General features: G+C 43.7%; 1 protein-coding gene across 2 annotated transcripts in view; it reads right to left on the reverse strand.

Moving 5' to 3' along the window:
- The window catches only part of RUVBL2 (RuvB like AAA ATPase 2), a 169,498-nt gene that overhangs the window by 120,642 nt on the left and 24,415 nt on the right, over positions 1-24,441 (reverse strand). For both annotated transcript variants that reach the window (XM_086930199.1, XM_086930198.1), the window contains exons 3-6: positions 13,816-13,871; positions 12,707-12,848; positions 9,376-9,505; positions 2,678-2,744 (exon numbers count right to left, since the gene is read on the reverse strand). In XM_086930199.1, the coding sequence (XP_086786325.1) occupies positions 2,678-2,744; positions 9,376-9,505; positions 12,707-12,848; positions 13,816-13,871 (395 nt within the window). The remainder of the gene's footprint in view (positions 1-2,677; positions 2,745-9,375; positions 9,506-12,706; positions 12,849-13,815; positions 13,872-24,441) is intronic.

Raw genomic sequence — 24,441 nt, forward strand, 5'->3', positions numbered from 1 at the left:
TGATCCAAACCCGCTCTAGCCCCTTTGATAAGCACCAAATGGTTCACCATATCAAACGTGTCCGAAAGGCCCAGCAGGATCAGTGCTGCTCTGCCTTCCCGTCCACCTGTATTTTAATCTTCTCGGAAGCAATAACTAAGGCAGGTTCTGTACAGTGCTGTGTCCAAAAACCTTGTTGCGATTGATCTAGAATGTTTCTAGCCTCCAGAAAGGCCATCAGATCTTCATTTATAGCTTCTTCTAAACTTTTTGCAGGGAGCGGTAGATGAGAAATGGGCCGATAGTTTTTAATCTCTGTGGGATCCTGGGATGGTTTTATTTAGAATAGGACGTACCAATGCCTTTTTCTATGTTACTGGAAAGTGTCCAGAGATCAGCACATTAAGAGTTTAGCAAGATGAACTGCGATCGTACTGGGGACCACTTGCAAGACATATGGCGGGCATGGATCCCTAGGAAAACCAGATTTAGTCTTTTTACTCTATTCCCCCAAACCATAACCGTACACCCCAAACCGTTCCTCCTATATCTCAATCATTTAAACCCACACCCCTAACCATATACCCAAACCCAGTGGTTCTTAACTTGTGGTCTGAGGATCACTGGGGATCCGTACGGCCAACTCAGAGGGTCTGCAACAGTTTTACAATATCAAATAATATTAACATTAATAAATGGAAATTAATAAAGTATATACAAATATAGAAGCAACACTGAACACTGTAAAACGTGTTCTGTACTTGATTGTGAATTAAACCAAATATTTCAATATTTGAGCATTTGTTTGGTGTATACTTGATTTGGTACTTGTGTATAGTTTCAAGTTCAAATCATATAAATTGCATAGGCACAGGTCCCCAACTTCAAATGGTAACTCAGTGGAGATCCTTGCATTCCAGTAAGGATTCAGTGGGGGTCCACAGATCTCAAAAGATTAATCAAACAGGACTTATAAAGCGCAGCTAATCAGCCATAATGGTATCCAAGAACCGCTGCCCTAAAACTTAGCCTCTTTTACCCAACCCCGTCAACCCTTTACTTCAAACACTTAACCCTATACTTTATATCCTTAATCTCCAACCCCTAATCCAAGATCGTTGACTTCTATACTCGAACTATATCCCAACTCTAAACCCTTTAACTATTAACCACTCTAAAGCAATGAGAGTCGAAATAAGCGATGGCGTACCAGGGGAGGTAAGGGGTGTGGAGGATGTGGTGGAGAGCGAGAAAATTTAAATAAAGCGCTTTGAACACTTTTTTACCCAGAAAAGTAACCTAAGAAGTTAATTTAACCCAACAGGTCAAATTCCAGCAGTTTTTTTTTTGAACTTGCCAAAACAAAAATGGTAGCATAGTCACTCAAACACTGTAGATGAAAAAGAACTTAAGAGGTATAATAATTTTTTCTCCTGAAAAATACTTCCGGGTATGGGGCTGCCAAAACACTAAATTAAATAAATAAAAATGCTTTATAATCTGAAGTTTTAGGGGTGTTAAGGCGGCAGCTATTGCTCACAAAATTTTGCTCAGAGAACAAAATGTAAGGGATGTTTAGGGGCTCTGGACTACATTGCACCACGGAGTCATAGACCGACCTAACTACCAAAATGAGAACAGACATTTTAATAAACATTTAAAGTTGAGCCAGATAGGTGTTATTTATTCATAAAAATAGAGATTTCTATTAGGTAAAAGTGGCAAGAGGTTGAGATTATCAGTATTAATGAACAATAATTAACATCCCTCAAAGGAGAGAGTCAGCTAAGCGATCGCACTAGAGGTCTAGCAGGAAACAACTTGAATGGGCAATGTGAATACTAGGCGTGTACAAAAAAATTCTGAATCCGCACAAAGAAACAATTTATTTTTCAGCAGACCCTAGAACAGACAAGTGGCAGCACAAGAATCATCTTGTAGACCAGTGGACAAACATAGGAACCACTGGCCACATCCAGGAGCCATCATGCAACCCACTTATCAAGAAAACTCTATATTCCATGCTCCAACCAAAGGTCCTATAAAATTAGGGTATAAATCATGAAATCTGGATTTAAAAGAAAGAAATAATAATTTCTCTCACTTTGGCTCTTCTCTTCTGTATAGTATAATTGCACGAGAAAGCGTTAATACGTTTTTAGAGCCAAAACCAATATTTGAGAGCCATTAAACAGATCAAGAGTTACAGGGATCCTCCTGCTTGGCAACTCACATTAACTCAAGGCAGCAACCAGATCATACTATTCAGAGGCTATTGCTGAGTAAAAGATGGGCCTCTCAACAAATTAGATTGTGAGCAAGCCAGAACACTTCTAGGTAGCACAGGGTGCATGATTGGGAGCTTAATGTATGGCCATTAACTCAGAGCAGATCACCAGACATTCCGTCTCCCACCTGTGGGGTGAATGGCTCTGAAACGTGGTGGCTCACAAACACCATCTGACAACCTTTAACTAAACAAAGTGTAGGAGCAAGCAGAAAACAATGGCCGCAAACATGAGAAGGAGAAGTGCTCCTAGGTGAAAGATACAGAGTCGGTGGTGAATGGGGGAGCAAAAGGGACAAACTGGTGGCCTTCTAAATATCCTGCATACACTTCAACTAGCACCTAACTCTGTCAAGTACATGAGCGAGCAGCAAAAGAAGGTTGAGGCAGCTGGTGAGCAAAGATACTTACTGTTCCTGTGGCAGGTCTGTCAATCTGAATCTCAACCACTTCTCCCTCAATAATTTCGGTCTCCTCCCTGGAAGGGCAACCAGAAGAACAATTACAGAGCCACACACAGCACACCAAGGACCCCCAGCCCATCAAATATATGTTTAGAAGGTACCAGCATTATTGGCAGAGGGTGTCTGTAAGGCAGAAATACTAAGAATTTCTAATTACATTTTCAGTTACATATGCTCTCTAGGTAAACAGAACTGATATTAACTGCATCAAGACAGTTTTGCTCATTCTTCAGGCATAGTACATGTTCAGGCTGCTGGTACAGGGCAATATGACTGATAATAGGCTCAAACGTCCACAATGCTACCACTTTTCCGTAACCTGGCACAAGCCTTATTGGATGGATGGCAGAGCATTAAAGAGAAAACAGTACCCTTATATCTAGTAAAGCCTCTAATGAAAGAAAACACTGCAGGATATGAAGTGACAATTTTAAGACAAACCACTTCAACAGGTCTCAAAACTATGAGCTTAGGATAGCCTAAACTCTGTCCTTTGGAAAAGCTACCAGGTGCATTATGGGTGAGCTATTTCACTACTGTTTCACTAAAGTCTGACAAAATCCCAGTATGTGCTGCTCAACTGTGTGAGAACTGCATGCATAATGAAACACTCTCTGCTGAAAATGCTTCCTCAAACCCATTCCCATAAAGTTTTAAAACTAATGACATTCACCAGATTAACAAACCCCACCTGATGAATGGCTTGCATCTTGAAATTCACGAAGACCATTTTCTGTGTGTTATTTTATTGTGGCAAAGGAACCACCAAAATCCTCCACTTGTGTCCTCATCTACTCATGATTTAATGTTTCTGTCGTTCAGTACCTCCCGGTCATTTCTCCCTGGTGTGGTTTAGGTTTGCAGCAGTTTCCTCTCCTCCTCGCCTTTTATCAGTACTTGGACCACTGCTTTTTATTTCCATGTACTTCTTAGCCTACCTTTGAATAGAACTCTTCTCTTCCCCAATCCTGTTCTGTCGTTATTCCCTTACCTAACAAGTTTTTGTTTTGTAACGCCCATCCAGATCTAGCTTTCCTCCTTATCTTTTTTTTTAAATAAAACGTTTTAATGTCTAAGACCCACCATAAAAAAAAGAAAAAGAGGAAACCAACCATCACCTTTAACTTTTTTTAGAAATCTAAAGAGTTTATGCAATGCAAGTACTTTATGACATTTGGGACTGGATCCCAAGTTAGTAAATAATCATGAAAAAACCCTTTCCCCAGAAGATGTTTTTTGCCATAATTATTTTTATCCCAAAAATATTCGACTTAATATTTTTATCACTGTTTTCCATTGTGAAACAAACTCCAATACTGGGAGTATGCCCATTTTGCAAAGAAGGTGGGTGAAAGGTCATGCCTGCAAGTCCCATTCACAGACACAATCAAGAAACTTGTCCAAGAGACCGAATCAAGTGAAGCTAGCTCTGATATGGGGAAACACAGCATAAAAGCTACATGACAGTAAGACTGTAAATGCCAGTGAGTGCTCACAATTACAACATGCTTTTTTGTAAAGCAAGGATAGAAAGAAGTTCTTGCTATTTCATCAGTAAGGAAGGGAGAACTCATCACAGCATAACTACAAGCGTCATAAAAAACGTGAGCAAAAATATTAGAGGAATTCATTAAAAGAATAGCTTTATTTGCGGTGCTAAGAATCCCTTTCAAAACAACTCAACTCATTGAACCAAGAGAATTTTTATAAAACAGCAGTTTAAAAAAAAAGTGTCCAATAACTAATGTCAGAGATTCTATATTTAGATCGGGAAATACATTCAGAAAATGTGACTCCCTGCCTAGTTTGCTGTGCAATATGTCCGAGTTAGACTGTAGGATGGCTCCGTTAATTAATCACTCACCACTGCGATATGTAGTAATCCACAGGCTACACAGCCTAAACGTACAAATCCCAGTAAAGAAGATTTAGTCTGCTATCCTTCTGAGTTCAATAAGTGGAGTAACAAGTGGTTAACAGTAAAGGCTGCTAATGATAGTGCTCATAAATTACAAAAGTGCAGCATGAATCACTACATTAACGCTATCAGCCTCAAATTCAGTTTCAAAACCTGCAAAGTAGTGCTAATAAGTTCCCAGGTTGAAATGGTGGGGAAAAACTCATGAAGACAAGGAACCGGGGAATGTTCAGGCTAGATACAAAAGCTCATAAAACCTAAATTAAAAAAATATGGTACCCCCTCTCCCTCCGTCCATCATGTTAGCCTCACATCTTTTGAGAAAGTTTTAAACCTCTCTGTTCCAGGAACACCTCATCAGTCAGTAAAGAGGATCCTCTAAGCTACTATGACCAGCCTGGACCAAATACTGAAAATAGTCTACCACCCGCAATGAACACAACGAGAGTTGCAACAAATAAACAAAGTGATGGATGGAATGGCTGAATGAATCTCAATCCACTGCTGAACGCTTGGAGCCACATTCCAGCCCACTGTTTTTGTATCCACGGAGTCGTTTTAGTCAGAAACACGCCATATGGAAATCAGATTTTGGTCGTGCTTCAATATGGACATTCCAACCCGAACTGCCCAGCCAGATCCTTTCCTACTGTGACTGAGATTAATTCAGGAACTTCTTGAGCCACTCTGTTTGTTGCTGTTGATACCCTAAGTGCAATTGGGTATGCCCATTTGTGGGTCCAATGATACACTGTGTCACCAGTGTTGCCAGCGGAAGCGCAGCGGACAAGCGCAGCGGGAGCGCAGCGGGAGCGCAGCGGGAGCGCCGTTTGCGCGCCGAAGGCGCGCCTAAGGCAAGCCCGTCTGCGCCCGTCCGCGGCAGACCGGGGCACGGGGCCAGACCCCCTGGTCCTCACCTCCCAGATAACCGCTACGACAAAGAGGAGCTCCTCAGCCTTCGCACCAACTACCTGAAGGTATGTGAGCACAGTATAGATCTCAGTAGTCCTACTAATTCCTGCGATAACTGTGGCTTCACCCTCAATAAACACCCCAAAGCTAGCACGCCCAACGGCAATGCCCAACCAGAGCACAGTAGAAAAATCAGTGGCGCTCTACTTAACTGTCGCTCCCTCAAAAAACATAAACTCGAAGTATTCGACCTTATAACTGACAACAAATGGGACTTACTATGCCTTACTGAAACTTGGCTGGACGAAGACTCAGACCCTGAAGTCAGGGAGGCCCTGCCCCCTGGATATGCAATTTGCAGGCAGGATAGACCTAAGGGAAGGGGAGGTGGCATTGCCATAATCTATAGAATGAATATGACATGCTCCCTCGAACCTGTTACTATAACAGATAGCGAAACTGGAGCTTTCTCCATCGGTATTGACAAAAATACGGTCATCAAAGGTCTACTGATCTATAGACCCCCTGGAGGTAGCAGAAACTTTACGGAAAGTCTTATCCAGAACGTCACCCCATTGGCTATGAGATACAGGAAGTTCCTTGTATTAGGGGATCTTAATCTCCACATTGAAGACTTTAACAACTCAGCTGCTCAAGAATTGTGCCAAGAGCTGCTAACCTTACAATTAGTAACTGCCTCCCACCTCCCGACTCATCGTCAGGGGCACCTTCTTGACCCCATTTTTAATAACTTGGAGGATCTGAAACAGGATACTCCCATTCCTTTGCTGTGGACAGATCACTTCCTAGTCCCTTTCCACTTCCCAGTCATGACTCATCATATAAAAACTCACCATTGCGCCAATAAACGACAAAGGAAATGGGCCCGGTTTTCCATGGACTCTTTCGAGCATCACTTCCGACTAAACGGTTCCCCCGCAGACTTAGGAGTGGACGTTGACAGAGCTTGCATAGCCCTGGACGGACACATCACTAAAGCCCTGGACATCACTGCCCCTTGGGCCAATAAGGGCCCGGAGCGACAAACTAAAACTGCACCCTGGTTCAGCACAACTCTTAGAGAAACCAAGGCAGCCTGTAAGAGACTTGAACGAGCCTGGAGGAAGAACTATTCACTAGAGGCAAGAGATGTATACAGAGCTAGCATAAAAGAATACCACCTCCAAATTAGGAAAGCCAAAGCGACCTTTTATGCGGATCGAATAGATAGTGCTAACTGCTCATCCAAGGAACTCTTCAGGATTTATAAAGAGATTACTTCACCTCCCCCCGCTTTAGAGCAGGCTGACACATCAGCACAATCATGTAACGCCATCGCGGAATTTTTCCACAAAAAAGTACGCGACATTTACAACAGTTTCCCGGATGATGCAAGAACTGGCTCTAACCTTCTTCCTCCTCATGAAGAAGCAACTTGGGAGGCAAAGATCGAAGACTGCCTCACAGTATACCAAGTTCCGTCAGAGGATCTCCTGATAGCCATCGCTAAAGGCATTAAATCAGGCTCCCCGCACGACCCTGCCCCTGCCAAATTCCTGGCCAGCGCCATGAGTCATCTGGCACCTTATGTTGGCCACATACTATCTACCTCTTTCAACACTGGCAAGGTCCCTCACCGGTGGAAACAGGCAGTCGTACTGCCTCTGAAGAAAAAACCCAACATCAGTGCGTCCCAGCTTAGCAATTTACGCCCCATTTCGCTTCTACCCTTCTTCTCTAAACTGGCGGAAAAGCTGGTTAACCAACAACTATCCGCGCACATAGAGTCCAGAGGCCTCCTGCATACCAACCAATCGGGATTCCGAGCACGCCACTCCACGGAATCAGCCCTCCTTTTTTCGACTGAGGCACTGAGGAAGCACGTAGATGCAGGACATGTGGCAGCACTGGTGCTCCTGGACCTCAGTGCAGCCTTCGACACTGTAGCACATCATACGCTGCTACAGTGTCTGAAGAAAGGAGGGGTGACAGGCATGGCCTGGTCATGGCTGGAATCTTTTCTCACCAACCGTAGCTTCTCGGTAGAGCAAGGAGGAGCATGCTCCGACACCTTCGACCTCGGTCAAGGAGTGCCGCAGGGCTCAAGCCTCAGTCCAACCCTTTTTAATTTATATGTCACCCCCGTGGCTACTACTGCGGAACGATACGGGGTAGAAGTAGTGACATACGCAGACGACACACAGCTGGTGGTCGCTCTGACCCAACCTGCTGAACAAGCCGCCGCTAACTTCTCAGCATGCCTCCAGGATATGGCGGGATGGATGGCGAAGAATTGCCTCCGTCTTAATGGTGACAAGACTGAGGTGCTGATTGTTGGAAAACCCCCCTCAGTCTGGTCATCTGCTTGGTGGCCGCAGACCCTGGGGCCCCTTCCTGCCCCTAGTGATCAGGTCAAGAATCTGGGAGTATGGGTGGACTCAAAGCTGGACTACGACTACCATACTAGACGGGTAGCCGGTACGTGCTTTTCGATTCTACGGAAACTCCGCAAAACCATCGACCTGCTCCCAGAATCATCTAGGAAGACCCTGGTCCACGCCCTTGTCACGTCAAGACTGGACTACGGCAATGCCCTTTATCTGGGAGCCATTGCCACTAGCCGGCGGCGACTGCAGACTATTCAGAATGCTGCCGCTCGCCTGGTCCTCCGGCTGCCCAGAAGAGCCCCTTCAAAAAAATCCCTACAAACACTACATTGGCTTCCGATCAATGAAAGAATTGATTTCAAAGTCCTTTGTATTGGTCACAGGATCGTACATGGCAAGGGCCCGGCCTTCCTTCGGAACCTTCTTTGCCCCTATACGCCCACTCGACAACTCCGCTCGTTAGGAGCAGGCCTCCTCGCTGTCCCCAGACACAAGAAAGCCAGAATGGGAGGAAGATCCTTTCGTACTCTGGCGGCACATAAATGGAACTCTCTCCCCCTGAGCTTAAGAGTGGAAACATCGGAGCTCATCTTCCGTAGAAAGCTCAAAACATTCCTCTTCCCTAAAGATTAACCCGTCTTGTCTGACTGACGGAGTAGATGGCTCTTCTGACAGCGCGGGGACACACTGAAAGTGTAACCATGCGCTTTACAAATTCAGAAATAAATAAATAAATAAACAGTGTCACAGTACTCAAGCTATACTTTATTGACGCAGCTCAAGTAGGTCAAAACCAAATCTGTAATTGCTTATGTTCCCATCTGGAGGTGACCTGGCTGTGTAGTTCGGGCTGGATGGTTTCTAATGAAGGTAGCTTAGACTGATTTGTATATGGGCGCTCTTTGTATAGAGTGGCACAGTGGGCGAGAAATAATGGCCTAGACTGTTACCCAAGCAATCACCAGAAGCGGAGGTTAATTCAAGCATTCCTTTCATCACTTTGCCACAATCGAGACAAACAAACAAAAACAAACCTATGTACTGTGCTCCACAACTAAGCTCTGGCTATAGGCAAATAATATAACAAGTGAAACCCCTGTTGCGAGTCCACAATGTCCTAGGTAGTTTTGATGTTAAGAAGTAGCCTTATCGCGGAGTTCAGTAAGCTCATGAATGCATCTCAAAGTGTGGTCTTTTGCTGCTATTTGATTAAAGAAATTATCAACGTCTTGCGGTGTCCTTATTATGTATAAATATGTATTCAATACAAAACAGACACCTGCAACACTTGCCTATTTACGAAGGAGGAGCCGGGTGGTTCTGTGAAGAAAGGCTGAGCGGAAGTTGTGGAGCAAACCAAAAGCATATGACAGTGTGGTAACATATACACGCAGAGTTCTACCCAGCTGGCAATATCGTCTCACTTACTTGATTCGTACTCCAATGGACCGTCGGAAGGACTGCGTCAAGGCTTCCGTCTTGCTCATTTCCAAAGAAAATATTTCACTTCCGGCAATTGCTGTGAATGGGGTGTCCAATCCAAGTGCCTGAGCCATGCCTGTCAATGGGTATGATATAGGTGGAAAGTAAGGTATAGCACACACTACAGGCGTTGGCATAGAATCCAATAGAACCTCTTTTACACACCAAATTCCCATTTACACAGACCCATGAAGAAACAAAGAATGAGCAGTAACAAAAACCAAGATTTGTACATAAGCATCCACAACTGCTAGACAAAAATCTGCTTAGCTGAGACCACTATCAGAAAACAAGCAAAAGCACCCTTGCTCTTTATCAGCACGTCATCCATACCATTAAAGCCTATAAAGTAAAAACTTGTGCATCTCACTCGGGCACCACCAAATGTGGTGTCGAGCACACACAGAAATGCTCTGCTGATGTAAGAGACTAAAAGTCTGCATCAATGAGCAAAATTCACTTGTGGAAGTCTGATGTTCACACGCTAAAGAGGTACAATACTGTGACAGCCAAAACAAGCATTGGCATAGCCAATAGGTCTCGCCTTTGGGACCTTATAAGTGTTTAGCCAGAGCTATTGGCTGTGCCAGTTTTTTTTAAGTTACATTGCAGAACAGCGTGGCTGCTAGATAGAGTTTCCTGGCTGAACTGGGAGAGCATCACAAAAAGACAATTAAGCACATTTAAAATGGTCCTAACGATTCATCTTTCCCAGGACAGTGAAAGTACTGTTAAATTGGGTAACAGAGACTGCAGTAGTTTAAAGAATAGAAAAAGTCAGGTATAGGTGCTGTAGAAAAAAAAGTTGCTGTAATAAGGCACTCTAATAGGTAAGATAGCGTTGGTTATCTTTTTGAATCACCCATCAGACCACCTGGACAACCTCAGTGTGGTAATGAAACCTTGGTAATGAAGAGACACCAGCATAAGTTGCATGACGGCTGTCAGGCTGGAGTTCTTTATGGCCCCTTGAAGGGGATTACTTCATCCAAATAGATTTCTCAAAAGTCTATAAAAACATGCACACATGGTATAAATGGAACAGGCCAGGGAAGCCATGTGCCTGAATAAACTAATCATAACTATTGCAGGTTGTATATTCACCTTCACTAGAAACGTAAGGATCCTCAAAAAGTCCTGACTCCGACGCGGGGCTTCTAATGAGGTTCGACTGTTAAACACAACCTGGCCAAAGGGGTGTGCCAAAATTATCGAACTGTGTAATCTCTGACCGAAATCAATTGTGCAGTAATGCAATACATGTGAAGTGTGCTGAGCTGCCAAGGTGCTCTCCCGGGGCTCACTGGATTAGATTTTTAAAAAATGCTAAAACGGCCCAGGGAAAATTTGAATATAGCGTGCTATAAACCACTTAGTATCATAGTGCCTCACTCTGCTTTATGCTTGTAAATGTAAATGTAAATGTATAGGCATTTATATAGCGCACTACTTACCCGGAGGGTCCCAAGGCGCTTCGACCGCTGCGAAACCCTTCCTGGCTTCCCTGAGAGATGGTGCCTTAATGGGTATCTCCAGGGTGAGACCAGGCATCCCCGGCGGTCTGGTGGGGCTGTTAGTGAAGATGAGGCAAGCTAATGCCCAGAGTTGCCGAGTGTGATCGCTGATCAGAGTGGGCACCGAGGCGAGAGAATTATCGAGTCTGCTGACCCTGGTCCAGAAACCTGCCGCGCCGGGAATCGAACCCTGGTCCCGGGCCGTCCTCTGCTCTCGGGTCTGCCGCCTCTAACCAGTGAGCCACACTACTTCACTGTCTGGTAATGGTATTACGCCAAGTAGCAAACTTTGTGCAAATCAATCAATGCTGCAGCAGCTCTTCACATCCAGTCAGCCGTGCAGTAGTACAAAAATAAATTCATAACATGTACATACATAGTAAAAGCTTCGAGAGCATGCTGCTGAGAGGCGTGCCTACCGTGGAGTTGTGCCCTCATCAGATCTCCCTCTGCATACTTCCTTGCCCTTACTGCCGAGGTGTAATTCAATCAGCAGCCAATCTCTGTGCCTGTATTGCTGATGTTACTTAACCAGCAAATGGCATTCTAGAGAAAACCTAGCAAGTCCCTAATTGAATTACAAGTACGGGGAAGAGGTGGCAAAAAAGAAACAGGAATCCAATCCTGACAGCTGCAGGCATACGTTTCCCAAGGTCAGTCTCGTACTAATACTATTAATAAGAGTGCTGCATGGTTTCAAAGCCCTTACTCATATCAATGTACCACTTTGTACAATGGTATACACCCTTGGACAAAACGGCATACGTTTCACAAGGTCAGTCTCGTACTAATTCTATTAATAAGAGTGCTGCATGGTTTCAAAGCCCTTACTCATATCAATGTGCCACTTTGTACAATAGTATACACCCTTGGACAAAAAGGGTAGAAAAACAGCATGCTATTAAGAAGCTCATATTGAGCGCATGCTACATTTAAAAAAAGTGATTTAAGCAAGGCTCAGCCGCAACATTTCAGATCAGTACTAAGGAACCTATTAAGCGGGAAAACAGACCGACGCATGTGTGAAAAGCATTGAGATTTTCGACACACGTTAAAGACCGCCATTACAGGCATAACCAACCCCTCGTGTGCCCCAGTGGGCGTGGGCAACTGTGAATGGGCCGAGGAAAAGTAGAAACAGAACGAGTGGTGTGCGCGAGAGCGAGCAATAGGCAATCTGTTTCAAATTACGATAATTGGATACAGATGCCGCTCTGTGCGTAACCGCAAGCCCTAGGCTGTGGGCGGTTACATTTGCTGGGAAAGGCGGGACATGCACCCGCCTTTACCCAATTGCGTGCTGTCTTTTAAGGAAGACGCACGCAAACACCAATCGAAATATTGCAGGAAAAAACAGCCACAGGCACAAGCTTGTGAAAAGTGCTGGTCAGCTCCAAGAGGCCCTCTCCTTAGAGCAGCGCATGCGTGCTACGCTTAGGCTCGACCTAAAAAGGACAGAACTGCAATTACAGAACAGAAGATTTCCAACAGAGGTAGGTATACATCAGGTACAGACTCAGCACATGACCACTGAATATATCCTAAAGATACACTGTGTAGAACTGTAAGCTTAACAGAAAAAGTAAATGTCATAAAAGATTCCCTACATATTTAAGGCTAGACTAGTGTGTTTTCTACGGACTAGGTCCGTAGAAAACACACAGCAGAGGTACCACAGAGGACCAGAGAATACTCTCTACAAAAACTGGATGATTTACAACAGATGTACTGTATAGAACTTTGCTTTAGCGGACTATTCATACCCATGGCAATAGCAGTCTTTCCGGTGCCTGGCTGCCCAGCTATAAGCACCGCCCGTCCTGCAATCTTCCCTTCTTTAATCATTTCCAGAATGACTCCAGCTGCACGGCGAGCAGCCAACTGGCCCACCATCCCCTGTGACACCTGAGGAAGAAAAGACAGAACAGGACATGTAACGGTTGCATGGAAGGGCATCACCAGAAATTCTCTCACCTCTGGGAAGAGATAGGGATATAGCTATGATGACCCTTGGAAACAAAAAATTGGGAAATAACCATCACAATGAAGTTCCTCCCCTGACTCGAGGAATCATAAAATGTCATCACATTCAACATCGATCTCATCGACCCTCATGGGAAAGGGAAGGGAAAAGAACCACCACATTCGGTGACCTGACTGATTTTGGAGGTGGAGACAGATAAAACACTGAATCCCCATGTGAGTCAAACTGTAGTGCTGGGAAGGAAAATATAACACTTGTGAGACCTTGGAGAAATGAGGCAGCAGACTTTAATGGCAACTGTTAGACAAGCCCTAAAGTTCACAACCCTGAGAACTTTCACAAAAGGTGAGTATAATGGCATGGGAAAGATCAGCATACTGAGATGTGTCCACTGATATCTAAGAAATGGTGGGGGAGGAAGCAAGAATGTTACTACTCGTGACTCCGACAAGGAAAGCAAAGTGTCATATTTAAATTAGGCCGAGAGCTTGGCCCCAGAGAACCCACTATTGGAGAGGCACCTTGCCCTACTGTATGACTGTAATCATGGTGCAACTCTTTGGGGATCCATTAAACAGTTAAACTTTTCTTGCTAAAACCTGGACACGTCTTGGCCAGTCCTCCTCTACTGCGATGTACTATCCATTTGCACCCTACCAATCTATTGTGAATCCTTGGCACAGGCAGGGAAAATTGCATGCTGCATCTGGTTATGTTCACTTTTACAGATACCAATCCATACCACAATATTTTGACACTTCCCGATTGCTGGCCCATGCTCAACAGTAACTTCATACAGTACAAAGGCATAGCATCATGTTAGTGCTTACAGCACTAGCACACTGGACAACCACACCTATGACAGAAGCTCTAAATAGTACATCATACCTGTCGAGGTTCCAAGGCATCGTCCAAACCCAGCCCTCGGATATGTGAATGGGCACCTAGTGAAGAAAACAGCTATAAATATCGAAGCCAGCACGTGTGAAAAATATTGGCTACTGAAGGCCGTCAACGGTACTACAATGCTGAAACATCCAAAGGAGAACATTAACCAGTCGGTATGTGGAGAGGACTCTCAATTGAATCATATTTGTGACTCTAAAGTTCAACATAGTAAGCCAGCTACTGTATGTCACATTAAGTGATATAAAAATGAATTGATAAAAGAGAAAATGAAAACCTAAAAAAAGAACAATGGAGATGCACATACAAGACGACAATGTATACTTTAGGAAGGAAAATGTTTACATCTAAAGATACTCTGGAACACAGTAAATACCACACAATGTCAATTGCAGTAATTGGTATGCCTCACATAATATATTTAGGACTTTATTTTAAATGTGACTGAAAGCTCCACTTACAACTCTGTTCAGAAGTCTGCCTCCATATTTAAATTAATCTTTATGAAGTGGAAACAGAAAGAGACAGTAACATTGCTGCTCAACTTATTTTGTTATTTCTACAAGCTGTAAAAAAACAATGACAAAGCTAAGAGCTCTGTCTTGATGTATGATAAGGTAAGACATTATAAAACCAGATGTTCCATTTATAATATTGCAATCATTTTGTAAAAGCATACAGGCATTATGCTTCATTAAAAGAACATTTATATAATAAAAGCTAACACCATATGCCATTTACAAAAAATAAAAGAATCAAAGTAATATATGACCCGCCAGACAGAGCAAAAATGTCAGTAAACCACAGATCACCTGTTGCTGTTCTGCCATTTGCCTATTGGCTCCCAAGACCATTTTTGGTCTGGCTGCAATAGGGCTACCCCTGGTTTGGATCTGGACACATAAAAAAGGGTTGCACCAGCCACACTTAGTAGTATTACTTTTGCATTTAATGTGGCTGATTGCATATGGCTAGTGTATCGTGACCATTAATCTGCGTTCATCTCTATCACTTCTGGGTGAACTCCTATAAGCAAGTATCATTGCCGGTTGAATAAAGCCCACTTGTATGGGTTGCACACTGTCAGGGTTGAATCATTTATGTCACTCCAAGGTGATCACTAAAGTATGTATAATGACGATTCCTATATTCTCCATGTAACACATGGGTGGATTACCCAGGCACAAAATAGAAGAGCTTATATTATAGTTTACCATCTCTTGTCCGTACGAGCATTTCCTTGGCTGGTTGCACAATGCCCATTCTCATGGGTTGCTCCCTGCCATTTTTGGATGGACACCTCACAGTTTATAAAATGGCTTGTTGCTTAACACCAATTACTGTGGGCTGGTACTCCTCTGATGTTCCAGTGTGGACTCGAGGGCATATTGAGTAGATTATGCAAGGCTGCACCCTTAAATGATAGCATCCTTTAACCTCGTCAGTTCCTATGTCCATACTTCATGTGTTCAAGTACAATAGTGACCAATCCAAAAGCAAACCAATGTATTTTCTTGTAAGCCCACGCATAGGTGCAGTTGCACATTTGCTGCAATCATTTGAGCAGTTTTTGCCATACGTTCACACCAAAAGATTTCCTACTTAGCCATACTAACTCTTTTTATCCATTCATAGACTAGCATACATTAGTATGTACTATTTCACAGTTCTATTCGCTTCAAATTCACATATAGAAACAGTGCCTAAACTCAGTAAGTACCAGCTCTGGTCCTCATAATTGACATAAAAACTATCAGGTAGAAGCCACATGACATGCATCCATCCAGAGTACTCATGGATTGGATTGGAGTCCGAATTTTAATAAACACAAACGGTCAATGGTTATCGCCAGACCTAATTAGGAGACCAGTTATTAAATAAAGTCTCAAAATTGCACCCATGTTCTTGCATTAAAGTGCAGATATACAACTTGTGTGAATTCACAAGACTTTACACAAGTAGGCCAAGAAATAGTAATCCTAAAAAACATTTGTGTACTTCATTTCAGCATGAGCAAACATCCAGGTGTAGATTTGCTCAAGCGAAAATCTGAGTGTTTTCAAGTTCACTTTCCCACCCAGCCACTTTTTTTCCCAACCCTGGAAGAAGTTTCATGTCTGCCATTGTCCGGGGTAAATTTTCAACCTTTCTCAGAATGGGGAAGTATTGGAGAAGTGTTGGTGGAAACTCTAAACATGCAAGTTACTCAAAGGGGCATTCCAACCCTGGAACTGTTGCCTACCAATACCTTCAGCCCCAGTATGTAGATCTGAAGAAACGTGCCAACATAAGGGAATTGCTAGTATTCAAACCCTACTATTGAAGGAACCCTGGCATAAACGGAGAGGCTATTTTAGAGCTCTAATATATAATAAGATTGCCGCCATCCTTTGTTGCCACATTACATTACATGGCACAACACGGACGGACCAGTGGATTTTGTTACAGGACAAGTAGATTTAAGAAGCACTCTGCCCCATGGACAAGTAGATATTTGATTAAATTCCACAACCTTGGACCTCAGATATAAGAAAATGTGTATCTGTACGAAGTGGTGCTAGACTGTAGTCACAATATGAGTGGTCTCCCATTGGTGGCATAATACATGCTTCAGCCCATAGGGCACCCCTGGTGTACCTATGATCTGGGTATCTTAGTACCATATACTAGGGACTTACAATGGTACATCAGTAGCCAATCTGGGTATACCCAAGTACTCACCATGTACAATTTAGGGAACAAGCACAGAGACTGGGATCCTAATAAGCAGGATCCCAGTCAGAAAAACAATGACACCAGCAAAAAGCGGGGGTGACAATGAAAGCAGGTCCTACTTTCCTACACAGTATAATAGCGACTAGACCAGTGCTTCTTAACCTGTGGTTCGCCGACCCTTGGGAGTCCATGACGCCTACTCATGGATCCCTGGCTGTTTAATAAATTAAATAACAGCAGATTAATAATGTATAATTACATAAAAATGCTAAATTAATAATTTCAATAGGCTCTGTGAATGTGAGGGAATTTTAAACCAGATGCTAAAAATTAAGTTGGTATCCAGATTGATTTGGCAGTGCAAGTGCAGCAACAGGACCAAAAGAGGCCTTAACTGAAGCACTGGTATCTGTCCACAATAAGAGCAGACATTGGAGCAAAAAAAAAAAAAAAATAATGTGCTAGTGAACAGCATGTTGCTCAGTCTTTAGAAAAATATTTTTTAACCAATCGAATATTCCGATTAAAATTGCTATTTTTAGGTCTCGCTGAGATAACTCTCTCTACACCTCTCTCTTTACACCTCTATCCATCCATCGCCCTGACTCTATCCATATTAAGCGGATTCAAGACTCTTTATCCTTCTTGGACCCTAGTGTTGTTACCATCCCGAGGGACCAGCTGAATTCGACAGCTGGACCTGGACTCTTTCTCTCTGAGTTTCCATCTATCTCTGACTATCTCCCAGGACTTCCTGTTTAAACTCAAGTCAGGCTCACCCTCTGAGCCCTGCCCTGCTAGTTTTCTGGCTAGGGCTGCGGAGGTTCTGAACCCGCTGATTAATCCCATTCTTAATTTGTCACTGACTAGTGGTGTGGTACCTATGGTTTGGAAACAGGCGATGGTTGTTCCACTCCTTAAAAAGTCTGGCCTTGACCCCGAGATCTATGCCAATTATAGGCCGATTTCCCTCCTGCCTGTTCTCGCAAAGATAGTGGAAAAGCGTGTTCATACTGTGCTCTCCTCTTTTCTTGAAACTCATAGCTTGCTGCACTCCACCCAGTCGGGCTTTCGATCCAACCTAAGCACCGAGACGGCACTTTTGGAGGTTAATGAGGCCATTAAGGAAGTGCTGGACGCAGGAGGAAGGGCCATGTTGGTAATGTTAGACCTGTCGGCGGCTTTCGACACCGTCCCTCATGAGGGTCTCCTCAGCAGACTCCATGAGATCGGTCTGAGAGGGACGGTGCTGAGCTGGTTTAGATGTTATTTAGCTGGTCACCGGCAGGTGGTCTGGGCCCCCCCATACTCAGCCGAAGTGCCGCCTTTGGAGGTCGGAGAACCTCAGGGGTCGGAGCTTAGCCTGACTCTTTTTAATATCTTTATGACCCCTTTGGCGGTGCTGGCGGAGTCCTTTGGGGCTCACATCGTGTCATACGCCGATGACACCCAGCTCCTTTTCACTTGTGGGAAGGGGGCTGAGTTCGACGGAGAGAGCATCCGCGGGTGTCTTGGGGCAGTTTTCGAATGGTTTCAGAGAAATAGCCTCAAGTGCAACCCTGATAAATCAGAGGTGCTTTTCTTCGGGTGTCAGGCTGACCGGAGCTGGCAGGATTGGTGGCCTGTGAACATGTTCCCTCCTACGTCCTCCTCTCTGGCTGCTAAGAACTTGGGGGTCCAAATTGACAACAGCCTATCGCTTAATTCCCAGATCCTTGGACTGACTGGCACTTGCTATGGTCTCCTCAAAATGTTACGCAAGTTCCTTCCCCTGCTCCCGCTGGCGCATAGGAAGACTACGGTCCAGGCTCTTATTTGTTCTGGGCTGGACTACTCAAATGTTTTATATTTGGGTCTTCCGGACTATCTACTACAAAAACTCCAGGTGGTCCAAAACTCGGCGGCACGGGCGATTTTTGGCCTACCTCGCCGAGCGAGAGCCTCGGACCTCCTACATTCCCTACACTGGCTCCTTATTCGGAAGCGGATTGTTTTTAAAACACTTACACTGGCGCATAAGGCACTCCATGCTGTGGGAGCTGAATATATTCAGAAACGTCTTGCTTTCTACAAACCAACTAGATCCCTCAGATCGGAATCTCTTGGTCTTGCCATTGTCCCTGCTGTTAGGAAAGCAAGGGTAGGGGGACGCTCTTTTAAACGCTTGGCTCCCCAGCTATGGAACACCCTCCCTCTGTCGCTCCGCTGTACTTCGAACTTGCTGGCCTTCAGAAAGGGTCTGAAGACGTGGCTCTATGGACAGTGATCTGCTTCTTTCTTTTCTACTTTCTGCCTGCCCTCAGTAGTCTGCTGTGGGTTAGAAAGCGCCGAGACACTCCTTGGAGTAGCCGAGCACTATATAAGACACCCATAACATTAACATTAACATTAACATCCATCGCCCTGACTCCATCTGTCTATCGCCCTGACTCCATCTGTCTATCGCCCTGACTCCATCTATCTATCGCCCTGACTCCATCAATCTATCTATCTATCGCCCTGACTCCATCAATCTATCTATCTATCGCCCTGACTCCATCAATCTATCTATCTATCGCCCTGACTTCATCAATCTATCTATCTATCGCCCTGACTTCATCAATCTATCTATCTATCGCCCTGACTTCATCTAGCTATCGCCCTGACTCCATCTAGCTATCGCCCTGACTCCATCTATCAATCGCCCTGACTCCATCAATCTATCTATCTATCGCCCTGACTCCATCAATCTATCTATCTATCGCCCTGACTCCATCAATCTATCTATCTATCGCCCTGACTTCATCAATCTATCTATCTATCGCCCTGACTTCATCAATCTATCTATCTATCGCCCTGACTTCATCTAGCTATCGCCCTGACTCCATCTAGCTATCGCCCTGACTCCATCTATCAATCGCCCTGACTCCATCTATCAATCGCCCTGACTCCATCTATCAATCGCCCTGACTCCATCTATCAATCGCCCTGACTCCATCTATCAATCGCCCTGACTCCATCTATCAATCGCCCTGACTCCATCTATCAATCGCCCTGACTCCATCTATCAATCGCCCTGACTCCATCTATCAATCGCCCTGACTCCATCTATCAATCGCCCTGACTCCATCTATCAATCGCCCTGACTCCATCTATCAATCGCCCTGACTCCATCTATCAATCGCCCTGACTCCATCTATCAATCGCCCTGACTCCATCTATCAATCGCCCTGACTCCATCTATCAATCGCCCTGACTCCATCTATCAATCGCCCTGACTCCATCTATCAATCGCCCTGACTCCATCTATCAATCGCCCTGACTCCATCTATCAATCGCCCTGACTCCATCTATCAATCGCCCTGACTCCATCTATCAATCGCCCTGACTCCATCTATCAATCGCCCTGACTCCATCTATCAATCGCCCTGACTCCATCTATCAATCGCCCTGACTCCATCTATCAATCGCCCTGACTCCATCTATCAATCGCCCTGACTCCATCTATCAATCGCCCTGACTCCATCTATCAATCGCCCTCACTCCATCTATCAATCGCCCTCACTCCATCTATCAATCGCCCTCACTCCATCTATCAATCGCCCTCACTCCATCTATCAATCGCCCTCACTCCATCTATCAATCGCCCTCACTCCATCTATCAATCGCCCTCACTCCATCTATCAATCGCCCTCACTCCATCTATCAATCGCCCTCACTCCATCTATCAATCGCCCTCACTCCATCCATCTATCGCCCTCACTCCATCCATCTATCGCCCTCACTCCATCCATCTATCGCCCTCACTCCATCTATCGCCCTCACTCCATCTATCGCCCTCACTCCATCTATCGCCCTCACTCCATCTATCGCCCTCACTCCATCTATCGCCCTCACTCCATCTATCGCCCTCACTCCATCTATCGCCCTCACTCCATCTATCGCCCTCACTCCATCTATCGCCCTCACTCCATCTATCGCCCTCACTCCATCTATCGCCCTCACTCCATCTATCTGTCTATCGCCCTCAGTCTGTCTATCGCCCTCCCTTTATTGCCCTCCCTCTATCTATCTATCGCACTCACTCTATTGCATCATCACAGCATCACTCAGCACCACCACAACATCACTATGCACTATCACAGCATCACTGAACGCCACAGCATCACTCGTCGCCACCACATCACTCGTCACTACCACAACATCACTCGTCGCCACCACAACATGACTCGTCGCCACCACAACATCAATCTGTGCAACCATTCAACAACAGCTGGTTCAAATATGTTATCTCAATGTTTCAAGCTTTATTACAAATGTCACAAAAAGATGTTAATATTTCACTTCTGTTCTTGGATTTTCGTCACAATAAAATACACTGAATATAATCTTCACAGAAGTTATTTACAAAAGTTTAAGCTGTTGCCAATATAAATTACAATAACTTTTATTTAAGCATTAATTTTTAAAAATAAATAAAAGCCATTGTTATTTGTAATATCAATACATCTAAGTCACGCAAACACATTGCATTACAAATGCTATAGGCGTCACATTTGCGAAAGTTAAAACTATTGGCATTGTAAATGACAAAGCTATTTAATTTAGCTATTTTCAAAACCAACACATAAATACAAAATTTGTCATTTACAATACCAATAGCTTAAACTATCCTAATGCGAGACCTATTGCATTGCAAATGCTGGTTTAATGTTTTTGTTTGTGAACTAAACAAAATATTTCATAACGTGCGTATTTGTTTGAGGGACAATTGTTTTTGTGTATTATTTTAAGGTTCCAATCATAAAAAGTACTTGGGTGGGGTCCCCGCCTTCATGTAGTAATTCACTCTAGGCCTACAGAAAACAAAAAGTCAAGAACTGCTGTATTAGACATTGAAACATCGCAGCTACACTATGCTCCAATAAAATGCCTAAAATGCCATATGCTGCTAAAAAAAAAAAAAAAAAAAAAAAAAAATAGAACTCCTCTGTATTCAGAATGTATGTGTGAAACTAAGGACTGACTGTGGCAGTGTGCTGAATTATTGTGCCATTCAGATGTATAACAGCGCCTCCCGAATTGTAACATAAGTACTCTCTCCCTGGGAGGCAGGATGATACAATAAAAAGCCAGTAGCAGGAGGTGAGAGAGGTTTACTCCTTTGAAGTCCACTGTGTATATTTTCGAGAAGTAGTTACAAAAGCTCTATCAGACAGCTCTGCCATCAGGACAGCCCTAACAAGGGTGTGATTTACAAAGGATATTTCTAGGAGTAAGCTTACAAAAGTTACAACAAAAATGTGCTTAAGATACACTTGAATTCAGAAGGGAGTCAGGCATTGGTATGTGACAAAAAAACAGGTGGTTAAAAGTCACTGGTGATGTTTAGCATAAATTACACTTGTAAGCATTCCCTGAAATACGTAAGAGGAGTGACCTGACAAACAGAATGCAAATCTGGTCTAAACTCACACAGGTGTAACTCAATGGGCGCTTATAAACTATTTTAAATGTATTTCTGCTTTTATGGAAGCTTTTCATGTTTCCAAATAAAGATTTTGATTGATTGAAATGCATTTCTCATACTGCACAGGCAAGTTACACCTGAAAGATTCTGTTCTTGGTGGTAACAACAATGTGACAAAATACACCGATTACACTAGATGTTATAGAGAGAGCAGGATTAGAAACATTATGAGAACATGTTTTAAACTGGAAAAAAAGGATCACATCAAATTAAAAACATTTTATATCTATGTTTTAAAAAGTGTCTTTTAATAACTGTGCAATTTAAACACCAACAAAAACACAGTCAGGACAGAAAATACGAGTGCTTTATTTTGAACAGCACACACACGTTTCTTCCAATAGTTTTACAGTTCTTAGTAACACCTGAATTTGATTACATTTCCAAATAACAAGAGGAGACTCAATTCATGAAGTAAATTAAATGTAATTGGTGGTGGGTTCGCCGGTGCCGGTGGATCCGAGGTGGTTGCTGTTAATGATTAGAGGGGCTACTGACTGGTCCAGATATAACGAGATCTGGCTAGCTACAGGAGTGGTGAAATAAAACATTGCCGTCTACTGAGGGGCGCAGGCACCCCCATGGGAGCAATGGATTAGGGACCTGGACTGGTGTCAAAGGGCGGAGGAGATGGTCTATAAATCCAGAGGTTGTGTCAAGAAATGGAAAAAGGTGTGGGGCCCTTGGCACAGATACCGGGCAGAGCGGGCGGGGGTGAGCTAAAGCCAATTGCATTAACTGCTCATTCCGTTGCTGGAGTTCCTGTGAAAGTAATATGTACAGTGAGCGGGCGGGGTGGGATAAAGCCGATTGCATTAACTGTCCATTCCGCTCCTGGAGTTGCTATAAAAGTAATATGTACGGTTGTTTATTCTTGATTGCTGCTGATCACTGCTGTTTATTGAATGAGACCTTGAGCATATTCAATAAAAAGTTTTTTTTTTATTGCAACAAGTCTGATTTTCCTATACACTTGGATTCCCTCTGCGAGAACCAAGATGGGTAAATGCAAAATTGTCCAGCAAGTGAAACGAGGAACATTTCCCCAGTAAGAAGCAGTGCTACCTTCCAGCAGATACTTCAATTAAAGAAGAATCATAAATTGGCCTCGCCTGCACCAAGAGATTGCTGTTGTCATTTTTTGTAATCAGAATTTTAACAAGTGTAAAACTGCACTTAAAAACGTTTTGATTCAAGATGTGCATGTATATTGTGATCTTAATAGGAAGAGCTTGGGGACGGATGACTCAAACTTAGTAAGGATTGCAGGGATAGCTGTTAGCAGGAGCTGAAAGCCATTTTGTACTTGGCTGCCATCGGAGTTAGCCATGTGCTTTCTCCCTCTTTCAGAGCCTTGCACATGGTCAGAAAGGCCTAGCTGTCAGATTGCATCTGCTCTTTTGTTAGAACTGTCAGTCTATTCTTGCTGATGTAAGGAGAAATGTGTCTGGTCCCACTTTGTTGAGCAAGCAAATGTTGTATACCCATATTAGCCAATTTGTATTCTTGTATGTGCAAGGACCTCATCCTTGGTTTTATGCCGACTAATGTAACCTATGCATATATAAGGCCCCTGTTCTCTGTACTCCTTAGAATGCCTCCTACAGTGGCCTTAGGGTACTGTGTGACAGTCTTTCTCATCTGAGGTTAATAAAATTATTTTCTATATTACGGCTTCTGTACCAATTTCTTCTTTGTTGGTTTAAAAGGACCAGGTGTACCAGTGAACCCCTTAGGAGGTTTATATTTCTTCCACGGGAACATCTCAAATCCACAGAAATAAAAACATAAAGAATGAGTATTTAAGAAAGCAGACAAAGCCTAAAATAAGGCAACTAATTACACTGAATGTATGCACTAATGCTGCTTTATATGGCTCAGCAGACCGTGAGCACAGTATTCTCTGGTGCTCACTTTGACCGACGGAAAGGCTTTATTTAGGCAAACCATATTATTTTTCATACAGTAATTTACGCAACCAAGCCTAAAGACCACACTGGCAGTAAGACAAGCTCTATTATGGTATATTTTGTGTGTGGGGCCAGTTGAAAGAAAATCAGCGATCAAACCCATGGGTCGAGCTCCAGTCTTTTAAGGTGGGGCTGTTACCATATTGACAGCTTGATGTCAAACAGGTTGCCAAAGAAACTGGTCTCCAGCTCAACAACTGCTCTCCTACCATTCACTAAAATGTCTGTCCATGTTACAAATCACTGGCCTCGACAGAAACAATGACCCCTAGTTAAAATAATACACAAAAACCAAACAATGCTTTCACCGTCTGAGGCTGAGATACACCACCAAATGTTTGGATAGTGGCAACATTGTTAATAACACTGTCCTATGTCAAAGGTTATTTTAAAGACTGCGTTCAAATAAACTTA

Source organism: Lissotriton vulgaris, chromosome 7, assembly GCF_964263255.1.
Source record: "Lissotriton vulgaris chromosome 7, aLisVul1.2, whole genome shotgun sequence".
Lineage (NCBI taxonomy): Eukaryota > Metazoa > Chordata > Amphibia > Caudata > Salamandridae > Lissotriton > Lissotriton vulgaris.